General features: G+C 44.1%; 1 protein-coding gene across 2 annotated transcripts; it reads left to right on the top strand.

Annotated features, from left to right (window-relative positions):
* Positions 1-527: 527 nt before the first annotated feature.
* Positions 528-25,277, top strand: ripor1 (RHO family interacting cell polarization regulator 1). 2 transcript variants are annotated; one of them, XM_053884718.1, is made up of 26 exons: positions 528-751; positions 9,022-9,240; positions 14,851-14,974; positions 15,033-15,185; positions 15,690-15,768; positions 16,420-16,443; positions 16,515-16,568; positions 16,638-16,787; positions 16,911-16,974; positions 17,482-17,525; positions 17,587-17,712; positions 17,781-17,929; positions 17,999-18,131; positions 18,519-18,635; positions 18,789-18,911; positions 18,973-19,112; positions 19,182-19,710; positions 19,781-19,908; positions 19,992-20,112; positions 20,368-20,503; positions 20,581-20,742; positions 20,861-21,019; positions 22,013-22,209; positions 22,284-22,367; positions 23,317-23,407; positions 23,494-25,277. In XM_053884718.1, the coding sequence occupies exons 2-26, from the start codon at positions 9,222-9,224 to the stop codon at positions 23,589-23,591; spliced, it is 3,204 nt and encodes a 1,067-aa protein (XP_053740693.1). In that variant the 5' UTR covers positions 528-751; positions 9,022-9,221; the 3' UTR covers positions 23,592-25,277. The 2 variants fall into 2 exon arrangements, with proteins under 2 accessions (XP_053740693.1, XP_053740694.1); XM_053884719.1 differs by lacking the exon at positions 18,519-18,635.
* The last annotated feature ends 752 nt before the right edge of the window (positions 25,278-26,029 follow it).

Here is a 26,029-nt window from a genome sequence, read left to right on the forward strand (position 1 = left end):
ATACATATCTTCCTTCGTAAAATAAATAATGTCAGTTTTTACGACAGTTTATAATAAAGATTTCATGATTGTTAATATTTCAAATGTGTTATTGGTAAGTATTTTTGTGTAAAGTACTGGACAAGTAAGTAAATAATTTTCTTAGATTTTCTTAAAAATAGTAGTTTCCAGCTTCTGTATGAGTTTGACAAATTGAACTGTAAACCTGTCATTTTTTTAAAACCAGAAAACACGCCTGCTGACGTCAGAAACGACAAATCACCTTGTCAATCGTTCCTCACAAGGTTCCCGTTTTTATAGTATTTCGAATAGTTTTGCAGTCACAAAGGAGGAGGAAGAAAGAATTGAGAAGAAAATGGGGGGGGGGGGTTTATGAAAATGTTTTGACAAATAACCATCTGTGATTCTGGGAAATGTTTGAAATTAAAACAAGCTCAAAACAAAACTTTGTCTCAGCTATTACGTCCATCACGGCGACTTGGTGAAAACGGAAATACGTTGTATTCTGAAACACCGGAAGCAGAAAGTGTTGGCTTCACGAACTTGATGCTGGTACCGCTGCTCAAACTCCACCAGTTTGACACTCGCTGAAATATTTCTGACATTTGCTCAATTACTGACTCGCGTGAAGACTTTCGGAACCAATGGGCTGACGGAGGAGACTGGAATTATGCCGTTCAGAACCGACGTGCTCAAGTGGATCAGCGGCAGATTTGTTTGATCCCAGGGAGAAGATGAGAACCGCGAACATGTACGTTCACTCACCTTCCTTTCTTCTGGTTTTGTCATCAACGTCGAGATTTGACCTACGTTTCTGTCTCGTCCTTTTTAATTACGTGGTTATATTATGTTTTATTTACTTGAATTCAACCGTCCAGTCGTGCTATTCAATCAAACTTTATTTACACAAAACAACGCACAGCCAACGCAGTATTTTCTATCCATTACACATTACTTTTATACTTAAAAATGTCTACACTCTTTTTATTGCTATTAATTCTTTCCCTAATAGTAAAATAATAATGATATTTTACAACAACAACAATAGACGTTGAGAAAAGCATGTAGTGTTGTAAAATAAAGGAATTATTTCTGTAAATATGCAGTTGTTATGTGTCTTACCGATCTTACCAATGAAGTCACTATTGTCTTGTCCGTGTAAGGGTTGATTTAAATGGACTTGATTGTTGAGTTTATTTAGTGTTTTGTGTCGCTGATGACATGCTTGTTCAGTAGGACTGTGGGAACGTTAACCACACACACACACACACACCAACACACTCACAGAGTTTGCCAACCAAACAGTGGCTCCATTGTCTGGGCGCAGGGGTCTTGGTGATGGAGGGCATCATTCACTGGTTAAACAAGTTGCATGAAACGGATATGGCAGCAGACAGTGAGATCACTCATCTGCTTCTAATTTCATTGGCAGAACAAAGTCTGTGTCACTCGCTCTCACACTTAATGTGCGCCCTGGTTTGTGCTGAATATGAAGGTAAGACAGAAGTCTTCCTCCGAGACTTCATTTCCTCCGGAAGGGCCCTCCCAGCTCGTCCTGCTGAGGTCCCTGAGGATCCTCACGAAATGCTTTGTTTATTGAAAAGGCTTTATCTGCCAGAGCATGCAGAGAATAATTATCATCAGAGCATTTGTTGTGACCAGTACTGGCTTGATGGTTATTGCCAACCCTTCGAGACGTCTAGATTGTATCAACTGCGGTCAAGTTCAGTCACGATTGACTCATTGAACGGTTAGCTTAGTTAGGGGCGGGGACTTGAGAGTGAAACCACACTTATACAATTGTGAGGTAATAATTCAGGGTTCACGTTAATTTTCCAGCAGTCTGTTCTGTTAAAGCAGGTGAAGAAATGTTGCCATCTTTCTCACACCTAGAGAGTGTTGTCTAATATTCACCCCTTTTGACCGTATTGAACTTGAGCTTAGCTTCTGTTGGTGCTTCAACCATGTTTGTGAAGATAGTGATATTATTTTCGTCAATAGGGTATTTGTTTTCTTTCCATTTAAGTAAACAATATTGTGTTATCTGTCCCTCCAGGGTTTTGCGAACTTTTTTTTGTTGTTGCAGCCAAAAATGCCTCATTTTGTAACAGAATTTCCAAAAAAAATGCAGTGAATGTTGTGATCATTTCTGGTTCTGAAATAACAGACCCTTGCAAATGAGCTAGTGTCAGTTTTTAGCCTAAAAAAGCCCCGGCCTACAATGATTTTAACTAAATATTGCTAAAGATATTTCAAGTGCAAAGAACACATACGCCAAACAAATAAATAAATGCACGTGCTAAATAAAAAATGATGATAAAATAAGTCCATCTTTTTTATGATGATGTTCAGAGAGTAGGGTAGTTTCCAGGCTGACAGCGTGGAGTGAGCGCTTGTTGTTTTGTTCCAGTGTGCCGCCCACGGGCGGAGCCTGATACAGGTTTGGATGGGCGGAGCCTGAGAGGTAAAGGTGTGTGAGTTGTTTAGCGAATCATTAATGCAGCCAGTGTTTGTAGAGGGTCAGAAATTGCCTCGAGAGAGAGATGGATCTGGCTGTCAGCCATGTTTGTTTTTGTCCGCCCCTTCACTTTTTAGTTCCATCTATTCTACATTTCCATCATGGGAATTTGTATATTTATAAATGGATTCAGAATCCTTAACGTCCTTGGCGGGAATATTTGTGGGCAGATGTGTGGCACATGACTTCATCTCAACAAGGAGGAAGGGAATATTCTGCACATTCTGCATAGACGGGTGGGCGAAATGAAACTAAGTGATTGGTGGATTTGGTGGGAAAGTTGTGGTGATTGCAGATCACTCTGGCGTGGGAACCTTGTTGACATCCTCACTTCTGTTGCAAGCGAGGCCTGGAATTCTCCTGTTCTCACTAGAACAACAGAAGGAAACTCCAGCTTAGCCGTGGCCGACCCCTCGAAGTGGGAGCGAAAATAATCCTTCCTCTTGTGTCGCAGTGCTTTTCTATCGCCACAGTTCAGATCTGGACATTCCTGGACCCACTGGTACTGGATAAACCACATAGCTCAGCTGATGCCTGGAGGTCTCGTGCTCGGAATGTAGGGAATGATTCTGGTGGATGTGTTTTGTTGAGAGAAAGTCCCCTTTCTCTGGGTACTGTTTTGTCTTGCTGATAGAGACTCCCACCCTTCCCTCTCTCAGATCTTGGAAATCAGACGGTAAATATTGATCGACCTTCATCTATCTTGAGGCATCCGTCACGTTCTAGCGCTCGGTTGAAGAAGGCAGAGCCGCATGTGGACATCAATCGTTAAATTGATTGTTATCCCCTGAGCTGTACGTGCTTGCCTTCATATCTCTCCCTAGCATTCTTAGAATTGCTAACACCCTGGGCACTCGTCCAACTTCATAACAAACGATCCAAAATCTGACACCAAATCAAACAAATGGACCCTGGAACACAACTCACCATCACTGCGAGGCTGTTATTGTTGAAGCGAAGACCACAAACTGTAGCAATAAAATAATCTCCCATGGAATATACACCGTTCCTCTTATCTTGAATATGGAGCGTTCCTCTTATCCTGCTTATTAGCTTCACCCACTTGAAGTTATTCTTGTAGCTTGGAGGAACCCTGAAGTTCCTGGAGAAAATAAACATTGCAGTGTACCTAGCTTGGCCCCCTCTTTACAAGGCCTTCAGGGTTCTCCCCAGGATTCTGTCTCAATCCTGCCTGACACTTTTGTGCAGTCAAGATTTAAGAAGCTTGCTTGCTGTGTTACATCATCTAAACCGGGGGCTTTCCCCGAACAAATGGTAGTAATAAAGTAATAGAACTGATTCATGACTCTTGATTTCATTTGTGGTCAATAACCATATTTAATCTACTTACATGTAAACAAACCTTGTCCCACCAGCAGCAGAACTAGGTGCAAGCCATAGTCATCAAATTTACTAAAGAAAGAAATAGAAAAATACACTTGATGCAAACTGTTGAGAAAATTGGAAAAAATGTTCTAATTTATTTTCAAAACTGCTTCAACGGGTGCTTTAATGAACAGTTTTCACTGTTGGGGGCAGCTTCACTTTCTTTATCATTTTGTCTTTTGAAGAACTTCTTGGTAACTATCACAGATTTGCAGCTGTCAAGTCAATTCTGTGACACACTACTGCCACCATATGTGGCTAATGTTTTAAAACTGAGTGTCTCGCAGCCCAGAGATGTAAAACAAGAAAACCTTTAGTGGCCCTATGGTTAAGAATCACTGATCTAAAGCACTGGAACGTGGAAAGACAAGAAGACGCCATCAAAAAAGATGGGGGGTAGAGAGTGTTGTATGTCTTATGTGGACCTCCTTGATGCTTGACAATGAGGGAGGGCTCTCAGTGTGAGCTATATCGACCAATAGAACACTCCCCCTATAGGACTAATATTGTGTTAAAGAGTGGGGAGAACCTTGAAGATGACAGCATGGAGGTAGCCTTCCTGGCTGAAGCAGAAGAGAGAGTAGCGTTGCCCCCATTCAGGGAGATCCTGGACCCTCAATGGGGATGTCTGTCAAATTATTCACAAGCATGGCTATAGCCTTTGTCCGGAAGTTCAGGTGGTTACTCAGGTCAGTATATCCTGCTCAGCTCCTCCTTTCTCACTCGTCTTCTTTCATTTTAACATGTAATCCTGTTACTTATTGTGTCATCGCTCTTGTCCTGCGCCCGGCCGGTGGTCTCCTTACGTCCACTCCCTGCAGGTGGTGCAGATGAGAGGGATTAGTAGATTAGCTGTGAGCCTTTCCGTCTGACACCGAGTCAACGCAGAAGAGGAAGAGAGTGAAGGGTTGACACGGACAAGTGATGGTCAGACATGGATTGACTTGGAATACTGGTTGGCTGAGGCCTACTTCCTGTACTGACTGAGTTACCTGTTCCTAGTTGCAACTGGTCTCAGCACAAACACTAAGGCTTTGCTAGGGTCTGGAGAGTTCATCGAGTCTACTGTTACGACGAAATATAGTCAGACTCCTGCAGTTTTTTGTTGTTGGGTTAGCATGCTAAAGCTAATAATTAGCAGGAGAGGAAGAGAGTGAAGGGACTTGGAATACTGAGGTGCGATTTTGTTTAGTTAATCATTTTGCTTGGTAAGCTGAGGCCTACTTCCTGCACTGACTCAGTTTGGGTGGCAGGTCACCACACAAGTACTAAGGCTTTGCAAGGGTCTGGAGAGTTCCTCTAGCGTACTGCTGCTATAAAATATCATCTGACACCTGCAGCAGTCTCATGCTGGATTAGCATGCTAATGCTAATAATTAGCATATATTGACGTTTGGAAAGGGCGTTGCATGTTGACCTGGCTTTTAGCTAGAGGGCGTAAACATGAGAAATTGGACGGCATCTTTGTTTTGGGGTGAATTCTCACAGTTATCCACACACGCATTTGATTGGTCGACGCAGCATTGAGGAAGATCGCTGTTATGAAGGGATGTGTGACGCTGACGGGAAGAAAACGCTGTTGTCACCCGACTTGTTTTAAACAGTATTTTGGTGCAACTGTGAACAATTCCAAGTCTGAATACAACAGTGACTCAGACTTGTCATTCACTTCAACCCTCTGCTGACTCACTTGATCAAAGTAGCTGTGGAAGCCTTGTTACCTGGGCTGGTTGTGAGGACCACCGAATGTTCTCAACAGCTTGTGGTCTCAGATTAAAGCATCAGTTCACAGCTCCTGCTCTACTTGTGTCTTCACCTGCGGCTGCAGCTTAACCCTCGAGGTCGCACGAGGCGTTAGACTGATGACACAGTTTCCCCGACACCGCCAGCGCCCATGATCCAATCACCTGGACGTCATCACGTTCTGACGGGACGCACTGAACCTGTGTACTTCTGAGACGAATAGAATTGGAAGAGTCGCTTTACTTTGAAAGACTCAGCCATTGTTGTGGATGTTTTTGAGTGTAGTGTCGTTTGATAGATCGCAGTAGCTCCAGCGCCGCGTTCATAGAGGGCGACTCTGAAACATGGTAGACTGGATACACACTTGTAATTAGCCTCGTCCACTCGAGTGACAGATAAGCAGCTTAATGACCAGCTGGAGATCAACCAGAAAGTCCCCACCTTACAGTGGCACACGCACACACACACACACACTCATTCAGGCACAGAGTTATGTGCTGCTTAGTGAAGTCGGGAAGCAGATAAGCTGTTTACTAAACTCACTAGAATGATACGATTGTAATGAGTTTTGCTTTTGGGCCGACTGACCGCTGTGACCATGCGGGCACAATCAAAAAGATGACACGCTTAATTGAATTTATCCGAGTGGTGCGAGGCACTGCTCACCGGGGACGTGTCTGCAGAAGGGCTGGCGTGAGTCAAATTCGGTGCCTGCGGATTGTTTATTTCCTTTTTACGCTTCACTGGTGACTCGCTGCTCTTGCGTGACACGCACCTGGCGTTTCGCTCCAGCACGACTTGGGTTCGACTTGTGTAATATCACAGTAAAAACAACTCCAGATACAACACACAAATCAAAAGAGTTTGTGGTTATGATTAGAGTTATGAAAAAAAAATCGAATAGCAATTATATCGCGATTTTCGGCCGGCTTATATATTGATTTAAAAAATTCTAATATCAATACTTTCGAAAACATTCATGGATCAGACACCTCCATTCCGGTAGATGGCGCTGTATTGCCGCTTTGCTGTGCAGCGCATTTCCTGTAGAAACCCTTTGCATTTTATGATTGTCGTGTGTATATTTGTTACACTTTTTATTTTTATTTTTTGAGAAAATGGTCTAAAACACTATTGGTAAATAATAAAGCAGCAAATCATTTTGACTCAATTTGTTCTCTGAATGATCAATATCATGTGTCTCAAGCTTGCTTGTGTTTTAACCCCGGGGAAGACTTTGCATATCACACCCATCAGCAGCACATGTCCATGTCTGTTGCGACTCGTGTGCTGCTTTTCTAAATTTAAAATTAAATTAAGATTGAAACTCAGGATAAAGGATCGCACTTGTTCACACTTGTGGTGATCACATGAATCAGTCATGATATGAGCACTATGACATCATCAAGATGGGCAGATTATAAAAATATAACCATTTAAAAAACAATTCCAGTTTATATTCTACATTTGGAGTAATACTACAATGTGGGACTTGCAACCGAAGACTAAATGATTTTGAGTAGTTCCCCCAGGTCCGATTTGTTTATGTGAAAAATATTTGCATTTGAGTATATATTAAATACAGGTGAGTATCAGCCTGTTTGAGACTAGGAACTGGCAGTCGATGCACCTCTAGTTCCCGCCACCTAAGAGCTTATGTTTCCCACAGCATTGGTTTGCCTGTGTTTCTCGTGGAGATGTGCTATCAGTAAAGAGATTGTCCAAAACATTAGCAGGCTATGAGGGAGGGAAAGAGGTGAGAACCTCAGTGAGCTCAGGAATGGTACTACTGAAATGGTGGCCCTTCTGTGGGCGCAGTAAGTCCATGTTTTGTCTTGGATTTTGCTTTCTCCTCTCAGATAAGTTGCTTTGTCTAATGCAAGAATGGAGCCAGTGTTGTTTCTGTAATTCACCTGAAGAGACACAGGAGACTGAAAAACTCTCGTTCCTGCTACGCCCAGCGCCGTGGACACTGGCATTCTTGTCTTATCGCTAAAATGAAATGTAATTTGTCTAAATAATAAGAGCCAGTCTTTACTGTCCCATAAAGAAAGATAAGAAACATAACACTTTATGGATCCTCTTATCAATGACTTCAGTCGTCAAGGAGCCAAACAGCAGTAGACAGTTATTGGTACAAAGATTCCTACTGTTGGCAAATATGAATTACTGTAGTTGTTTAGGTCAAAACTAAAGACTGGATTTGGGGGGAGAAAAACTCTGCTCAAACTAAAAAGAGACTTTTCAAATTGAATAAATTCATTGACATGGAAGAATATTCTGTGTATAGACGTGGAAGTGGCATAAAAACATAAAAATATTAGAAAAGTAAAACGTGAAAGTACTTAACATACATGTGTTCATATAGAATAGAAAGTAAGTAAGTATTAAATGAGTATGTTGTGGTAAAGTGATGATAATTCTAAATGTGTAATTAAATGCAGTTTTGACATGATATGAAATACATTTTATTGCAAAATGTGAAAGTAGGAAAATACTATGTATTGGTGAAAATAAATGTATTTTAAAATGAAAAAATAAAAATAAAACCAAATAAAAAATATAAAAGGAAATAATTCTTAAAATGTGGAACGGAATAATTGTTTCTTATTCTTTATTTTTTCTGAAACTTGAGTCAAACATATTGAATGTAATAACAATGTAGTAAAAACATGCATGACAAAACAAAAAAAAATAAATTGCATATATTTTTAAAGCAGTATGTTTGAAAAAAATCTTATACAGGTAAATATGATCGTGAACAACATTTTTTTCTGGTAACGTGAAAAATATAAATGTTTATGTAATTAGGAACTTATTGGATCTAATCATCCAGATATACATGTTTATATGTGATATTTAAATCAAGGAATACATTTTCTGATGTAACAATGAAAAGGATTGGATAAAGGTAGAAGAAAATAAATATGAACTGATGAATATGTATTTTTGTCTTATCAACAAATATGATAAGACACAGAGAAAACAGAGATAATAATAACAATAATTTTACAAGGATGAAGATGCAGCCTAAGCTGTACTCCTGTATTTTCTGCTCCTCATGTGTTTCAAAATAAGGGAACTCATACATGATTCACCAATAAAATACCAGGCCAAATATTCCAGGAGTGCAGCATAGTCTGTAGTCAGTGACCTTGGTTGTCCACCAGGAGTCTCTCCAACTCTGAGTAACACAACTCTGGATCAAGCAGCATTGCTGAGAGAGCTGGTGGGGTCACACAGGAACTCCTGCGAGGGTCTACCCTGGTTCTGCTTCCTGAGGTCTGCCGAAGTCTCCGGTGGTATTGAAGTGTGTCTCTCTTGTGTGTGTGTGTGTGTGTGTGTGTGCACTTTAAACCGCACTTCAAAACTAGGAGGAGGTGGATGAGTAAACAGTGATGTCACTAGGGAGGAGGAGGAGGAGTGGGACCACCACCTCCCTTCCTCTCGCTGAAGGAGTCGGCCAGACGAGCCAGAAGTCATGGAGAGTGGACAGGTGTGGAGAGACAGTTTCTAGACCGGAGACAGGCTTCACGTCCTTGAGTTCTTGAGTGGTGACCTGAAGACCAACAGCATGTACAGTGGATATGGAGGTAGGGAGCAATCATTAACTGGTGTTTGTCTGCCTCTAACTTGGTGTAACTCATTGACCGAAGAGTTGAGACCAGTAAAGCCGAGGGCCTCGGTCAGGTCACCGCTAGAGAAGCTTCATTTCAGGGCTTAAAAACACGAATGAATTTCTCACTGTGCGTGTTTGTCAGTGGTTCTGAGCTGTCAGGTCCAGAGTTCCAGCCCCCCTGAGCGCCGCGATATCCCCTCCTGTCTCTGATGGCTCCGGAGGTGGGACGCTGGAAGTGAAGAGTGGTTCTGTCAGTGGGGCCAAAGCTGGTGCTTGGTTGGAGTGAAATAACAGGAAACGTTGTTTATTGACGTTGGAGCTTGAGGAGACACCAAAAACTTCTTCTGCTGCAGCTGCTTTTGTTGATTGAGTCTCCTCTGTACCTAAAACAGCATGTGAAATTAAAGTTAGCATGTTGCTAAGTGTGATGTCAATGCAATAGAATTAGATATCGAGGACACAGAGCGAGACATGAAGAAATCTCTTGCTTGAAGTTAGAAAAGCAACTGAGATAGCTTTGAACTCAGACTGGTGAATTAGGTCAGAAGTGCTTCAGCTTGACAGCACAACAGTAAACATGCTGCCACTCAGTATTCCTACTAAAGGGTGTTTCCTAAGTGTGGGTGTCTTTAATTTAGCTGCTGCCTCCATGACCTGACCTCAGATACGCCCTGGGCAGTTTGAAAGTAAAATGCTTTATTACATTTGTGCTGACAGTCGGTTTCAATTTCCTCATTTTTATCAATTTCCGTGACTGCTGACCTCTTGAACTTGTGGCTTTTTAGCTGTTTTTATTCCTCTCCCTTTTTACACCTCATTTATTTCGGTCAGTATTTTTCTGTCAGTGTTTTTTCTGCATGCTTTCTTTTTAATTTTTTTTTTCTCTGTGACCTTGTAGAGGAGTTTTTTTTTTTACATTTTATTTTTCCCCGGAAGACCTGTAATAAGGGAAGTCTTCACTTTCACTCCTGCCCCGCGATCTGACTCAGATAAGCAATGGAAAATGTACGTAGTTTTTTTTCCTTAGATTAAATATATTCTGGAAATAGAATTCATTTTTTTGCTTCTTTTACTGTTGTTTTTGTAGAATTTATTCCTTTTTTTCTCTATTTTTACTGTCAACTTTTTTGTCTATTTTTCTTTTTGATTTTTTTTTCAGTATCTCAAATTTTACCTGCTTTTAAGACACTATTTTTTTTTTTTTTTCCCCGTGAGTGAGGACAGTCTGGGCCTCTTTAACAGCTGCCCCTGCGACTCTACTTTAGCATGTTAGCAAGATGGCTGCCTCCTGATGCACTTTCACACTCTCTCTAAAAAGACACGATCCATTTACTTCTATCTTTGAGAGTTGAACTCACTAAAGAAGCCACACAGAGAAGGATTCTTAAAACTCAAAAAATGGATCCTATTTTAAAAGCATTTTTTCCCCATCAAACAGAAGTAATAGTCAATAAAATGATTAGTTCAGTCACCACAGTAAATACTACCATATGATGAATATATAGATTTCAGATGAAGATTTTTAAATACAGATTTTTTTTTTAAATTACATTAATTCGCCAAAGTTTCGTAACGTCTTCTACAGCTCTTCTACAGATAACATAAGCTAGGATAAGATATTCCCATATTCATCCCACAGTGTGAAATTTGGCTTGTTACAGCAGCAACCACACACTAAATATTGAAGATACAATTTTATCAAACAATTTTATGACACCATCAATTAACAAGAACAAATGAAGACATAATATATATTTTTTAACAAAAATATAATAGACTCAAAAATAAATCTATATAAATAATAAAATTGTCTTGAAAAATAATAAATATATCACAACAATAGGCCAAGAAAGTACATAGTGACTCTGAACAGAGAGCAGGGTAATGTGGTTTTGCTGAGTAAGCGAAATGAAATCCGCTGTCATGACTTAATTTGTCTTAAGAGTTGGTTTTGTTTCCAAACCAAGTGGAACATTCATCAATTCAGAAAGTTGAAGAAACTGAGGTCAAACATACTGATCCTGAGGAAACTAAACTGAAATCATTTCCCAGAATCACCAACTTGTCGGTCGGAACGAGCCCCGCCTCTCGTCGTGTGACTCATCAGCAGAGCCCCGTGGTCTGCAGCGCCGCGTCCGGTAGGATGTTCACCGCTGGCTTCATTTCCTAGAGACACGGAGCTGAGGAAGGAGGGAGGTCGGGGATGACTGAGGAGGGAAGTGCTAAGAGAGAGCAGTGGGCGCATGGTAATTGAACTGGAGTTTTGTAGGTATGCATCACCTCAGAGACCTCATGAATTTGAATTTCTACATTTAATTTTTGGTGCTATGGTTGAGCTTATTTATACCACTGGCCACTGCTGCTGGTCCAGGCTTGGCGTTTTCCATACAGAACCGTCTTGGTTCAGAAAGCTTGCCGATCTGTCTGCGGCACAGAGTGCACAGAACTTAGACCGAGTTGGACTTGGACGTCACTACGGTCAGACCTGGATGGTCCACTGTTCCACTGGACACCACATCTGTATTGCCTGACAGTCCGCAACAGGACAGTCAGGCTCCAACTCTCACGTGGTTTGTGCCAAATCCTGACACAAGAATCCAAAGGTCTCAGCAGAAATCCAGACTGTTTTTCCAGGCTTGATATTGTTTTCACAAGTTTCGAGTCCCTCGCTTCCTGCTCCGCGCTGACGGAAGGGCACTCGTCAGGTTCATCTGCAGCTGTCACTCATTAGCTCCAAGTGTTTGGAGATGGTCTCCTGCTTCTGTTGGTCGATCATCTCCAACCAGCCCAGCTGGTCTCCTCATCAACAGATCGGTCTGCTCGCATCACTGCAGCTCCTCAGTGCTGCCAAAGCTCGCGCCTGAGAAACTAGTAAGAAGCTGTATTCATGATGTAGTTGTGTTTTCAGTCTTGATTTCACATTCATGTGTAGAATATTTAATATTTTTGTTTCCATTTTAAAAGCAAGAAACTTGTTTCTTCATTTTTTTCGCCTCAAAAATTTTATTTCAAATTATATTTTCATAAAGTGGTCCTCAGGAGACCAAAGTACAACAATAAAACTTTTATTTACCCTATTTCAATAGAGTCCCTCAAAATGCATGTAGACCATAGTATTTATTAGGGAAAAAAACTGTGATTTATACTGTAATAAAGTACATGTAACATGAAATAAAATCAAACATTTGTAGCTGTTTTTATGTCACACCTATTCATTTTTTCCCATTTTACAAGAGTATAAAGAGTTTTAAATTCCCCATTAAATTGTCACTGTATTTGACTGTCACTTCCTGTCTTGGTGGCTTCTCAAAACAGTTACATTTGATCATGTGACCCCTCTATTTTTTGTCTCCAGTTTAACAGCTGCTTTTTTTCTGCTTTTGCTTTTTTAATTTTTTTTTATTTGTATTTCTAATCTCTTATGTTGTTTAATTCAATGTTTTTCTCTTAACAAATTAATATATTTTGATTTAAGAAAACCCCACAAATTTTTATACAATTGCTTTTAATTTTTGCCCGTATTATGATAAACGCATTTTCACACAGACATTCTAGTCCTTTAATGCCCCCTGAATTCAAATTATTTTCAGGGGATAGTCAAAACACCCCTGTTATTATAAGAAATTTTCTCATTGTTGGTATTTATTACTGATCAATCTGAATGTGGTTCAAACATTACGAGCAGGAGAGTGAGGAAGAGTCCAGCAGAAGTTCTGCAAGACACTAAAATGTTCCCAGACAGGTGATCGGTATGACACGTCCGGGGATGTTGTCCGTGGCGTGATGAGGCGTTTCCAGTGTGGAGGGGAATCGGAGCGCCAGATATTTTCCAGAAAACTCCAGGAGAGTTAGCGCAGAGAGAATGAAAACAATAGAGCGGCTGTCACATGACGGCTGGCTGCACAGTGGCTGCTGCTGCTGGCTCTTTGTGCGAGCAGATGGTGTGACCGCACTCATCACCGGGCTGCAGGCTTCCCACCAGGGCAGGTAGGCAGCAGCGGCCGGGCCTGGCTTTCAGAGTCCAGGTGGAGCCCTCGCTGATGAATGGATGACGCGAAGGTTGAGAGTGTTCTGGAGTTTTTCTGACTTATTCACCGGTAATTGAACAGCAAAACTGCAAAATTGGATTCAGCAAATTTTACTTGGATTAGTGTGAGGAAGTTATTAGGTGTGTGTGTCTGTTTAGGTGTGTGATTTATTGAGTTATGAACTGATATTGTTCACTGGTCTTCAGCGTCGACGTGTCGTTCATCACACACATCATCTGACTTAATTTTGATGCCTTTGAAGCATTTTTATGATATGATTCTGGGAGGTGGTATTTCTCAGGGATCAAATTTGGGCTACTTCTACACTAAATAAAGGGATTAAAAACTCTTTTGACACATCACCTTCTGTCCAGATCAAAGAACTATCTAAATAACACGGGGTCACGTTGGCTAGTGCTGAAGCCTCACAGCAAGAACGTGTGACGTTTCTATCTTCTCCTCATGCTTGTGAGCCTGTTTCCTCTGGCCACTCTGATTTCCTCCTAGAGTGCAGAAACATACTGATTGACTGTTTACATGGTTATACTTTCCAGCCTGCAGGGGGCAAGCAAATGCACGTACCTGCCCGTATTGTTATTGACTCTTTACTTGTTACATGTTGCGATAATATTTTTTGCCTTATCTCTTCTCAAAGTTTGATTATTTTTAGAACAAAATTTCCTCATGACATCAACAGCCATCTTTGTTTTGCCAAGTACAAGATTGAACTTGTCTTTTTCACGGAGCACCGCCGTCTCTTGCTGAAACCATGAATTGTTCTGAACGTCTGGGTCACTTGGGCAGTGGCTGGTTCTCAGACTGCCGTTGGTCGTTCTTAAACAATAGGCTAAATTCAGTCATGCCCTACATTTATGTTGGGACCATGTTTCATATTTTGTAAGAATGCGAGTCTGGGTCGCAGGGGCAGCACCTGAGATAAAGAGGCCCAGACTTTCCTCTCCCCAGGAACCACCCCCTTCTCTTCTTTGTTCGACAGACCTGCGGGCACCTCTCCCCTCATCTAGCATCTCTGGATGTGGAAGAGCCGCAGTTCTAGTATGAGTCTCACCATGCAGGGAAAGCTCTAGCGTCTGTCATCCTGTTCTTTTGGTCACTACATAAAGCTTTTGACCATATGACACTGGCATTTCCTGCAGTTTTGGCGGCACCTGAACACATCATCTGTTTCTGCTCTAATCAGTCTTGGTTCTGGACTTGGTGTCTCTCGCTGAAGTGCAGCTGTGACTCCTCCATCGCTCCTCTTGCTGCTCTTTTCTCCGCTGGCCTTTGTGCCGTTTCCTGCCCACAGTTGCATCTGACTTCCCGTCAGATTGTGACATTTCCTGTTCAGTGGGAGTGGGTGTTTTCCACTCATCCAGCAAGAGAGACGGGCGTTTGAGGGGAAACAGGATACTGGACGGTGGACGGGCCAGAGTCGGAAAAACACTGGTCAGAAGAAGAGGCGTGTAACAGCTCAGTCAGATTTCTGTTTTGATGTGGGAGTGTATCAGAACGTGCTGCTGCACTGCATGTTTGATGTTGTGTTGTGTCACCAGGGGGTCCGTCCCGAACTCTCTCCACCATGTCACTGTCAGTGCGTCCAGTCAGACGCCTCGCCTCCAAGTCCATCACTAGGAGCCAAAGCTTCACCGGAGTCAACACGTCTGACAAGCCGTACAGGTGCGTGCTCACTCTCGCACAGGCCCGTCGGCTGGTTCTGATCCCAGTTCTGTCGCAGACATCTGTCCGTGTTCAGCACGCCGGGCCTGAGCAGAAGGCCAAGCAGAGCCAGCAGGATGTTCACCGTCTCCCAACGCTCCAGCCCTCTTTCCAAGGTTCCTCAACCGGAGCGGCTGGATGAGGTCTACGCAGCTCTGCGCAGAGGTCTCCAGTAAGTGTGACCTGATGATGTCACACATGCATTCTGGTTACGTCACAAGAACTGTGGCTGAAGCTTTAAATTGCCACTATATGTCACACTCTTCTCACCTAGACACCCTCCCTCTTCCCTGCAAAATCACAGGTTAACCATCTTAAAGATTAGTTTTTTTCACCTCATCACTTCACAACACGACTATACACATAGTCACCTTTTCTTTACTTGTATATATTGTTTCAAATCCTAAGCTGTTTTTCTTGTTATACTCTAATATGCACTTCTTTTGTCTTGTGCTGCTGCAACATGTACCCATGCCCTCTCTACTATGGAATAATACAGTTTAAATAAAAAAAAAAAAAAAAGATTTATTAAATAACATGTTCAAATCTGATTTTAAAAGTTAAAATGTTCGGCCTGTCCTTCTGAATTTTCACCTTGTATCTCAGTGTTGCCCCATTGCTTATGTTGTCGTATGTTGACCAAGTGGGCTCATCTCTAACTGTGTCTCTGTCTCAGGTCCTACCTGCAGGTCCACCAGATGGACTTGGACAATCTGAGCCGGCAAATGAAGGAGTCCAAGCGGAACTCTCGACTGGTCAGTTGAGACTTTGTGCCTCTTTTATCTGAAATATGTCTCAGGGTTTTTCATAAGTTTCACCTTTAATATTGACACTGCACGACTCAACAGCCCCATGTTCTCAGCAACATTCCAGTGAGGTTAGTCTGTGTCAGGTTTTTGTGAAGAGTTGTTAGCGGAGCTAGGGTTAGCCATGGGGTTGAGCACCTCACATGTACATTCTCTCCTTTTTTTCCCCTTCAAGTATATTAGTGTTTCAGTTTGAAAACACTGGCTTTTCCTCTCGCCAGACAGCTAGCACCAAGATTATAGACGACTTATATAATATAATATATAATATAATATATATATATATTATAGATACTGGGATTGTTCATGACGAACTGATCTTTCATGACTAGTACATGAAGCATTTAGGAATGATACATAAAACACACTGTTCGATGGTATAGTGGTCTGCGCTGCAGCCTCTCAGTAGGTAGGTCATAGGTTTGACTCCAGGAACTCTTGGAGTGAACCGCTTCTTTATGCTCCTTCTGTGCTGGATTTCCCTCAAGCACTCTGGTTTCCTCCCACAGTGTCCAAAAACAAACCAGTTAACTGGCGACAGTGAGTGGTTGTTCATCTGTTTAACGTGATTTTGAAATGTGCTTTTCTGTTGTCCTCCAGGGTTTCCTGTATGAACTAGACAAGGTGAGTTCGGGGCCCCTCGTAACTTCATCTCTTCAGGCGGTGTTTTAAACGACTCCTTGTTTCTCTCTCAGCAAGTGAAGATGATCGAGCGCTACATCCGCAGACTGGAGTTCCACCTCAGTAAGGTGAGCTTGCTAGCACGTCTCTGAGTTCGTTTCTGAACTGCCAGTAACGCTGGCCTCCTGTTCCTGCAGATCGAGGAGTTGTACGAAGCCTACTGCCTGCAGCGGAGGCTCCGGGACGGAGCTAACAAGATGGTGAACGCGTACACGGGCTCCTCAGTCAGCAAGGGAGCCAGGGAAAGTCTGGCCGAGGCAAACAAGGGATACAAGGAGTACACAGAGGTTAGCATCGCAAATAAGTCAACACTCCTCTACTGTGGCTTCAAACATTCCTTGCTCTCCGCTGCAGTCAAGTACCTTAATTCAGCTGCACGTGTCAGTCAGGGTTTCTCACTCTCTCTGTAGAACATGTGTGTGCTGGAGAACGAGCTGGAGAACCAGCTGGGGGAGTTCCACATCAAGATGAAGGGTGAGAATTCATTCAGAGCTCTCGACTCGATATTTAGCATCAACAAATACTTGCACTGACTCGGTCTGCCGAGGCCGAAACGCAGAGCTTCACTCACTGAAGTGACTCAATGAAACGAGTCTCATAGATCATGATCACATGTTGAAAATGAATCAATATTGAGCTCATGCTATGATAAATAATATCTCAACCTCCACCAATCACTTACTGTCGTCAAGCTACCAAAGTAATGCCTGTGTGAATTTCAAAATAAAAGTCTAAACTTGAATTTTAAACTGCGGCTATAGCGATGATATTTTTCTATGAGTCTGTAAGTCTGTACCGTCCAGCAGCTTGAGTTGTGAGTCACAGAGACTTGTCTCTGTAGATTTGTGGTACTTATCTGTCACATGAATCTCAAACACTTCCTGTCTGAATGCCTGGGTCCCTGGGACTCAGTAGTTCAGTGATTTACTCCACATAGATCGAGTTTGTGCTGTGATGTCACTCCGTCCATCTGCTTCACAGGGTTGGCCGGGTTTGCTCGGCTGTGTGCTGGAGACCAGTATGAGGTGAGTCCTGACCTTCACAGGTCTCAGAGACAGGCGACTGAGGAGTCAGTGGTGTGTCCAGATCTTCATGAAATACGGGCGCCAGCGGTGGAAGCTGCGCGGCAGGATAGAGATGAACGGCAAGCAGGTCTGGGACAGCGAAGATATGATGTTACTGCCGCTCATCAACGACTTCCTGTCCATAAAGGTGAGCCATTACCGCCACAATTTTTGAGGTCGGTTCATCACTCAGTCTGGACGTTTATTGCTCGGCAGGTGACAGAGCTGAAGAGTTTAGCCAACCACGTGATCGTCGGGAGTATTTCCTGCGAGACCAAGGACCTTTTCTCTGCACTTCCTCAAACTGTCGCCGTTGATATTAACGACCTCGGGACCATCAAGCTCAGTCTGGAGGTCACCTGGAAGTAAGGTCACAGGTCAAGGTCGCCGTCTAAGTGTTTTATCTAACACCTCTGACCTTCTCTCTCACACAGTCCGTTTGATAAGGACGACCAGACTTCGGTCACCAGCACTGTGAACAAAGCTTCGACCGTCAACAAGAGATTCTCCACGCTCTTCAACCAGAGTCCGCCAGACACGCCGTCTCTGCGGGAACAAGCCTTCTATGTGAGTTGATATATATATTTTATTTTATTTTACTGAAGACCAGCAGAGACAAACATGGTGCTCCTCAGGGTCACCGCTTAGACTGCTCTTCATGTAGCAAATAATTTAAATCATTTTCTCCGCACTCCTTCCAATATTTCAGATATGCTCAAGTCGCAGAACTGTTTTCCTGAAAGGAATCAGTCTTCACTGTCCAAACATGATAGAATCTGGCTTAGAATCAAAAGAGAATTTAAATTATTTTCAATAGAGAATTTAAGTCACAGAATATTTGGAGCTCGTCATGATGGAATCTGTAGTTGCTATAGAAGAGTGAACTTGTGGACCAGAGTCTACGGGTGAGCGCTGTCTGACTCCCTCTGTGCCCCGCTGCTTCTTTAAACTCAGTCTCTGCCTCGGAATCTGACTCGACGGCAGCACTGGCCGCTGTTGGACACCTTCAGGGACACGCTTAGCCGAAGTTGCTCCTGTAGTGACAAGTCTCCCACGAGGCCGCACACTGTCGTAAGTCAAGGAGGACTAGAGTCCCGAAGTAGTCGAGACGTAGACGCCCCAGTAGAGCACTTCTTGAGAGGAAACCTCCTCCCGTCCACCGGTGTGGCCCCCAAACTCCCCATCTCTCTGGTGTCTGGGGTTATAAAGCTGCTCTTCTCTCAGAACATGCTGCGGCGCCACGAGGAGATGGAGAACGGGACGGCCTGGTCCAATTCCTCCGAGTCCTCAGACGACTCGTCCAGTCCTCAGCTTTCTGCGGGGCAGCACAACTCCTCCCACCACAAGGTATGGTCTGCCATTCTTCTTCAGCATGTGCGGCACTGACATCTGCATCATGTCTCACCAGACGCTGGTGATACCGACCATCCAGCCGGTTCATCTGAGACAGCCCTCGCTGCCTGTCCACCGAGACTCCCCCTCCTCCAGTCTGTTCTCGTCACACTCGAGCGTCGACATCCCAGCCGATCACCTGTCCGACAGCCAAAGGTGCCAAGACTTCCCTCACATCTGTGTGGTGATGAAGGTCGATCTGATGGTCTTCTGTTCCGTGAGCAGAGAAGAACCAGCCGCAGCCAAACATGACGAAGAAGCAGCGGATGGTGCTCCCTCAGAGGGGTCTCTCAGCCACACCAGCAACTACTCGCGCTCGCTCAGCCACATCAGCGAGAGCAGCGCAGACGGAGCCACGGACCGGCCGACGTGCGAGGACTCCGTGGTGTCCGCCGTCTCCGTCAACGATATCGAGATGGAGCTCCCCGACAGAACTCCAGAACCTCCTGCCCCTGCCGCTGCAGATGCCACACCAGAAAGAGTAGAGGGGAATAGTCTGGTGGAGCCCGGCGATCGTCCGGAGGAGACGCTCGGCCTCACGTCTCCAGGAACAAACTCTACGGAGGAGAGCGGGGATGTGACCTACCTGGCCCGGCGAGTGTCGGTGGAGGAGGACGTCTCAGAGGTGCCGCTGGACAGCGGGCTGGAGAACGCGCTGGGCTCTGTAGTGTCGTCTCTGGACGACTACCGAGGACAGTTTCCTGAACTCCAGCTGCTGGAACAAGAACTGAGGCTGCTGCAAGTCACACTGAAGGCAAGACGGGACCTTGCAGAAACATCATGTGGTGTTTATCGATATGACATGGTGTGTTGCGACCTCACAGGGGGGCAGACACAGCCGAACTCCCAGTCTGGTCAGTCTCACTGTGGAAACTGCTCTGTGCAGCTTCAACTTCCTCAATGTGTCGGATGGCGAGGACGAAGAGGAGGAGAGGACGAGTCGGAATGGGAGGTGAGGAGGAGACAGAGGTGCCGCTGGAGGAACTGAAAACCCTCTTCACCTCAACCCAAACACGTGTGTGTGTGTGTGTAAAGTTCTCTGCAGGACAGAGACTGGGACTGCTGCTCCTCTCCAGCGTCACCGCTCACCACGGGCTGTGCGGACCTAGACTGCACCCTAGTGGTGCATTTGATGAACTGCAGTGCCCAGTTGCTGGTAAGAAAAATCTCATAAAATGTACGTGTTGTCTCTTTTTAATTATATTTTAAATAACTGACAAAGTAAATGTGTCTGATCCTCATTTAACTTGCCTACTCTGAATACATTTTCAATTGATACACTTTCACTCGACAAGCTGTTCATTCACAGCAACAAGTCAGCAACTATATTGTCTGTCATTCGTGTTCATGTGTACCTACTTGTCTCCTTAAACTACTTGAGTTTCATTTTAAACTTGTTTTGTTTCTGAAGCGACTGGGAACGTTCGGCCCTCTGAGGTGCGGGGAGATGTACGCGCTGGACAACCTACTGAGAGAAGTCCGTGTCATCGAGATCGTGCGGCGAGTCATCAAGGAGAATCTTCAGCGTCTCCCGCTGCCGTCTGAAGGTGAGAATGTCTCCTACTGTTTCAGTTCTCAGCAGAGGTAGTCGCTGACTGGTGCTGAACCACCTTCTCTGTTGTAGTGATACCTGAGCTGGGCCTGTGCATGGGTGCTGTGTCGCTATGGCAACAGTGCATGGGGATGGACAGCGTGTACAGCACCTCTGCAGAGAAGTTTGTGGACGCTTTGACCAGCACCTACAGCAGCGTCCTGCCAGAGAAGGCCAGCAGCATGGCAGAAGCAGGTACGAGACGGAGTGTGCTCCAATGTCATCACACACTCTGAACTGAGAGGAAGAGTGAGCGGCGATGTTTGGACGACCGTCTGCTGTTTGTAAGGTTCTTCCTGGTGCTCTTTTTCAGTGTTCACCAATCTGGCAGAAAGAGTGCTGACTCAGCGGCTGCCAAAACGAGATGGCAACAGGAACAGCGTGACGCTGACTCTGTTTCAGTTTTGGAGCTACCTGGAGGCCAACGGCATCACAAACATGAAGTCTCATGTCACTGAGCTGGCAGAAGAAGGTGAAGACTGCTGGTCTTTTTTCTGTCAAAAAGCTCTTTTTTGCTCCTTTATCCAAGACAACTAAGACTTTTTACATCCAGCTCATGTCAAAAAAGGATCTGTGTTTTGGTGCGCCCCACTTTTCCTTGCAAGCCCATTGTTTACGCTTCACTTCTCTGCGTGGATTCAGGATTTCAGACAGCTCTCAGCAAACCTTTATGCCTCCGTCAAGGAAGTGATGTTTTCAACAACGTTGGTTTGTCTGTGTTCAAAATAACTTGAAGGTTTTGGACACATTTGGATGAAATGTTCAGGAAGTTGGGCAAGGAACAAGTGATTCCACTGTGGGAGTGATTCGGATCATTTTTGGGCCATGTTTTCAGACGTTCAGGGCACGAGGCTCTGCTCCCTGTTGGCCTAGAGCAGTGATTCTTAACCACAGGGCCACAAGCGCCCCCTAGAGGGCCATTACAAGTTTTTTTGTTTTACACCTCTGGGCCTTGAGGGCCGTGAGACGCTCAGTTTTAATACATGAGCCACATATGGTGGCAGTAGTGTGTCACTGAATTGACAGTTGCAAATCTGTGACAGCTACCAACTGTGGAGAAGTTGTTGAAATGAAATAATGATAAAGAAAGTGATGGCACCCCCAACAGTAAAACCACCTGTTGGAGCAGTTTTTAATATTAATTAGATCATTTTATGGCGATGATTTTATTCACACTTTCCTTATCTTCTTTAGAGTTTATTTATGAATAAGAGAATAAGTTATGATTATGAAGTTATTTTATCACATTTATTTTATTGAGAATTGTATTCATGATGTACAGTCTTTCCATTTTTCTCAACAGTTTGCACCAAGGGTATTTTTTCTTCTTTTTTTCTTTAGTAAATTTGATGAACATGACTTGCACCTGTTTCTGCTGCTGGTTGGACTTTTCAATGACAAAGATCTTGGCGCTGATAACAAGGTTTCATGTCATTTCACAAGGTTTACTTTATGTTCTCTGCAGTCTGGCTGGTGCATACTCTGATGTCATGTGACCAAGACCAGATCATCCAAGCTCTGCGGCGCCCCACGGAGTGCAGTCTGCGGCGAGAGGGTCTTCATGCTGTGGCCAGGCTGCTGAAGGACCCCAGAGGGAAGGTGATGGCCTCGGCTAGCTCAGCGCTGAGGAGCGTGGCCACGCAGCCGCGGCATCGGGAGCAGGTCTGCGTCTGGAGTCGCTATGTCAGTCGTGGTCGTGTGCTCACACAGACATGCTGTGATTGCTCCGTCCTCAGGCTCTGGTCCACTGTCTGGAGCTGCTGGAGGATGAACACGTGCTGACGCGGGTTTGTGGATGCAAGGCTCTTGCTTGTCTGAAGGTGAGCTCACCACCGTCTACAACCTCCTCTGGAGCAGTGGTTTCCAACCTCTGGGCCGGGGACCGGTACCGTGCCACGGATCAATTGTTACCGCAATAAATAATTAATTGTTTCTGTTTTGTGTATGATCTGATGAGTCTGAAGGATCTTTTAATTTTGAAAAAAGTTTTATTTTGAAAAGTGACCGGATTCTCTCAGTTAAGCCTCGGTCACAGAGGCGCTAAAATATAACCCACATGCTGGCAAAATGTGTACGTAACAGCTGTTTATTTGTGGAGGGCAAGATGAAGAAGCTTTTAACAAACAATACCAGGAGTCGTACTTGAAATATGGATTTATCGCGGCCGTCTACCATCACTCTCAGATGGGACGGTCTCGTTGTAAAAATTTAACAATATGGTGAGTTAAAATTTTCATGTACTTTATATTCGGTATTGTGGTGTAATCTATATGCTATTTTGAAGGCGTGTTTAAACGTTACCATAGCAACCAGAGTCAGCTGGCATTAGGGCACTGGTCAAGAGTTTGTGAGTCTTAGCGAGGCCTCATATGACGGGTCAAAGTGGCAACTTCATACCACGTGGACCATGTTCCTATTGTCAAGCGTTGACCGGTCCGCAGTGATAAAAAAGGTTGGGGACCACTGCTCTAGAGCACTGGCGTACCTTGTTTGCGTGAAAATACAGAGCGCAACAGCGCATGCCCTTGTTTGGGCTGCAGAGGTTCAGGGAAGCTACTGCATCAACAGTGCTGTGTGCACGATGCCCCGGCCCCCTGCTGTCACATGGTGTCTGCATCTTCTAGATGGGATAAACCTTTTAAGAGTTACATTCTCTTGAAATGCGCAAATCCTGTCGGTGGAGACAGGGCCGTTCACTTTCTTATACGCTGCTTTCACCAACTCAATTTAACAAACAATGGAAATCAAAATGTGACCTGTGTTTTCCAGGCGAAAGAGAGCATCGACCAGCTGGTGTATCTGTGTCGCACCGACAAGGAAGAAGTCAGAGATGCTGCCAAACAAGCTCTTCTCGCGCTGGGTAATGTTGTGTTGCGTGTCACTGTAAGCGTGGATGTTTGTTAACATATGTGGTCTCGCCTTTGACTGTTGCTCCTCCCGGCGCAGGCGAGGAGGGGAAGATGGCCTACAGACACGTGGAGACGTCTCAGGAGGTCATCCCGAGTCTCTTTGCGCCCGGAAGCATGGCCAGCACTGCTTTCTAACGGCGCCGCTGTCGGAATGTTCCGCCCGATTCATCACTCTGGTCGTGCTGCGTTCACTTCTGGCTGCTGTCTAAGATTGCACATTTGGATTCTGGAGACTAGGAATGGATTCAAGTTCATGACCTCATGGAAACTCTCAGATTTGGGCTTTAATTGACACCAAGCTCACAAGTGCCAAACTTTATACTACTGAGGTTATTTTTGTCTTAAAGCTGCTTGTTTGATTCGTGGCGCTGTCGACAGTGAACCCTCCCTTCGTCTTCACTTAATCCCAATATAGATTACTCAACTCTGGATTAGTTTGTGACTCAAACTTGAGCTTTTTCTTGAACACAGTTTGGCCCAGCTCACAGGTGTGTTGGTCAACCAGGAGGTCTGAGGGGCGATGCATTCACGTGCTGCCTGCAATTCAGAATTGTCAAGGAAAACTTATGTTATGAAAACTGTTATGCTCCGAGAGAGTCGGCCGTAACATAATGACCACTCAACCTCCGAAACTGCATAGTTAGTTGCTTCGATAGTTTGCTTATGATTATTCAGCGTCCCTGTTTACTGTATTCTCTGCTTACCCACAACTGTACTGCACTTTCACCAAAATATTCATATAATTTCATGTTTTTTAAATTGAATTCAGATTGATCATTAGCTGTGGTGCTGACCTCAAGAGCAAGATTGAGGCAGAGTTCACCTGCACATGTGTTGCTGGGGGAGGAGTGGAGAGGAAAGAGTGGTTGGGTGGAGGTTAGATGAGTGGATGGATGGAGGATACTCCGGCGGGATTGTAGGTGAGTGAGTAAGGTTTTTAAAGATGTTAGTTCTCATGGTGTGTTCATGTTCCCAGTTCATGCCAGACAAAGGGGCAGGTTGTGCTGGATTATGGTGCTGTGTTCTTGCCTGGGTTTCCTCCAGGTACTCCTCCCAAGGTGTAAAATCAGTGCTGTGTTTTTAAGGCTGTCAGTCTTCATGTGCCTTGTAATGGACGGCGTGTGACCCTGAGTAGCTGGGACTCTGCCTGTTTGTAAAAAGACTGACTCTCAGTGTGGGAGGAGAGGTTGGTGAGTACTGACGGATGTCACGTGACAACTGTGGTGAGAAGCACCTTCCCCTGCAGGAGACAAAAGCTGCAGTTTGGTGGTCATAATGCGCAGAACATGTTGATCTTGAATTTAATTTTAGAAGGTAATCCTGAGTATTCTGACGGCACCTGAATGCATCACGAGAACAGAAGAACAAGGCAACTCATGGTGACATCTGTAGTCTGGGCGACCAGTGTTTGGCTGTGGAGCTGAGGCGTCTGTCTTCCGTCTAAAGCACCGCTGCATTTCCTGTGTGCACTAACTCACCTTTAGAAGCGTGTCCTCAGCCAAAGATGTAGTGAAAACTGCTTGATCTCTGGACCCCCACTGTGACCGCAGCAGCGACTCACGGCAGCTGGATCTTGTTTTCTACTGTTTCTGTCCTCGTGCTCGCCTGCTGTCTCTCTGCTGCCAAATGTTGATCACGCGCTCTGTTTTCTGTTAAATTAATTTGCAAATGAACTTGTATATGAAGACATTTTGATTAATCCATTTGATGTTTCAACTGTATTTATACTTCCTGTTTTACCATGACTTTTATTGGGGGAAAAGGCAATAGCAGTTTTTCATTTTCTTTACTCTTCAACATTAAACTACAAATCCTCATGAATCTCAACAATGGCTGCTGTTCATTTGAACCGTCTTGGTTTGCACCTTCGACTCTACCCCAGAGAACTGGTCCATTAAAGGTTTGTGAGTTCTAAAATTGATGATGAAGAGTGTCCAGTGCTGAGTGATGACATCACTTCCTCTTTATTTGCTATACCTAGCAGATTTTAGTGTTTAAATAGATGACTGTGTGTTTCAGAGGTCTTAAGTTTGGGTTTATTAAGTTGGTTTGTGTCCCTCCAAACTCTCGAAACACACCACCTACAACACTTAATATTACACCCTCTCCATCTTTATAAATGAACACCAATCCACGGTTGAGTCTCTGTGCGTGTTCTAGACCACTGTTTTGGACAAACAAGGATCTTATCAAGCCCCAAACGACGGGGTGAAGGTCATGAAAGGTGACATCAGATGACTGCACTCTTTTTCTTCATATGCTTTGCTTGTACCAAAAACATAAAACAGTAATGGAGATAACCACATGACAAATACTTATTTTTGTTGAGACATTGTCGTGAAAGACAAGCCCCCTTTAACTGTGTATGAATGTACGTTTATTTTCTTTTATTAATGAATTTTAAACACATTTAAATTTTAGCTTTAGGACGAAACTTTTTTTTTTATCCCAAATAAACGTATTATTCGCATGGCACCAGGAGTGAGGGTGTAACCGGGGGGTGATCGTGAGCAGGTTTGTTCGTCTGTTTGCGGTCACAAAACGCCAGCTGGAAAGTGGAAAACAGAATGGTG

This window comes from Synchiropus splendidus, chromosome 14, assembly GCF_027744825.2.
Source record: "Synchiropus splendidus isolate RoL2022-P1 chromosome 14, RoL_Sspl_1.0, whole genome shotgun sequence".
Lineage (NCBI taxonomy): Eukaryota > Metazoa > Chordata > Actinopteri > Syngnathiformes > Callionymidae > Synchiropus > Synchiropus splendidus.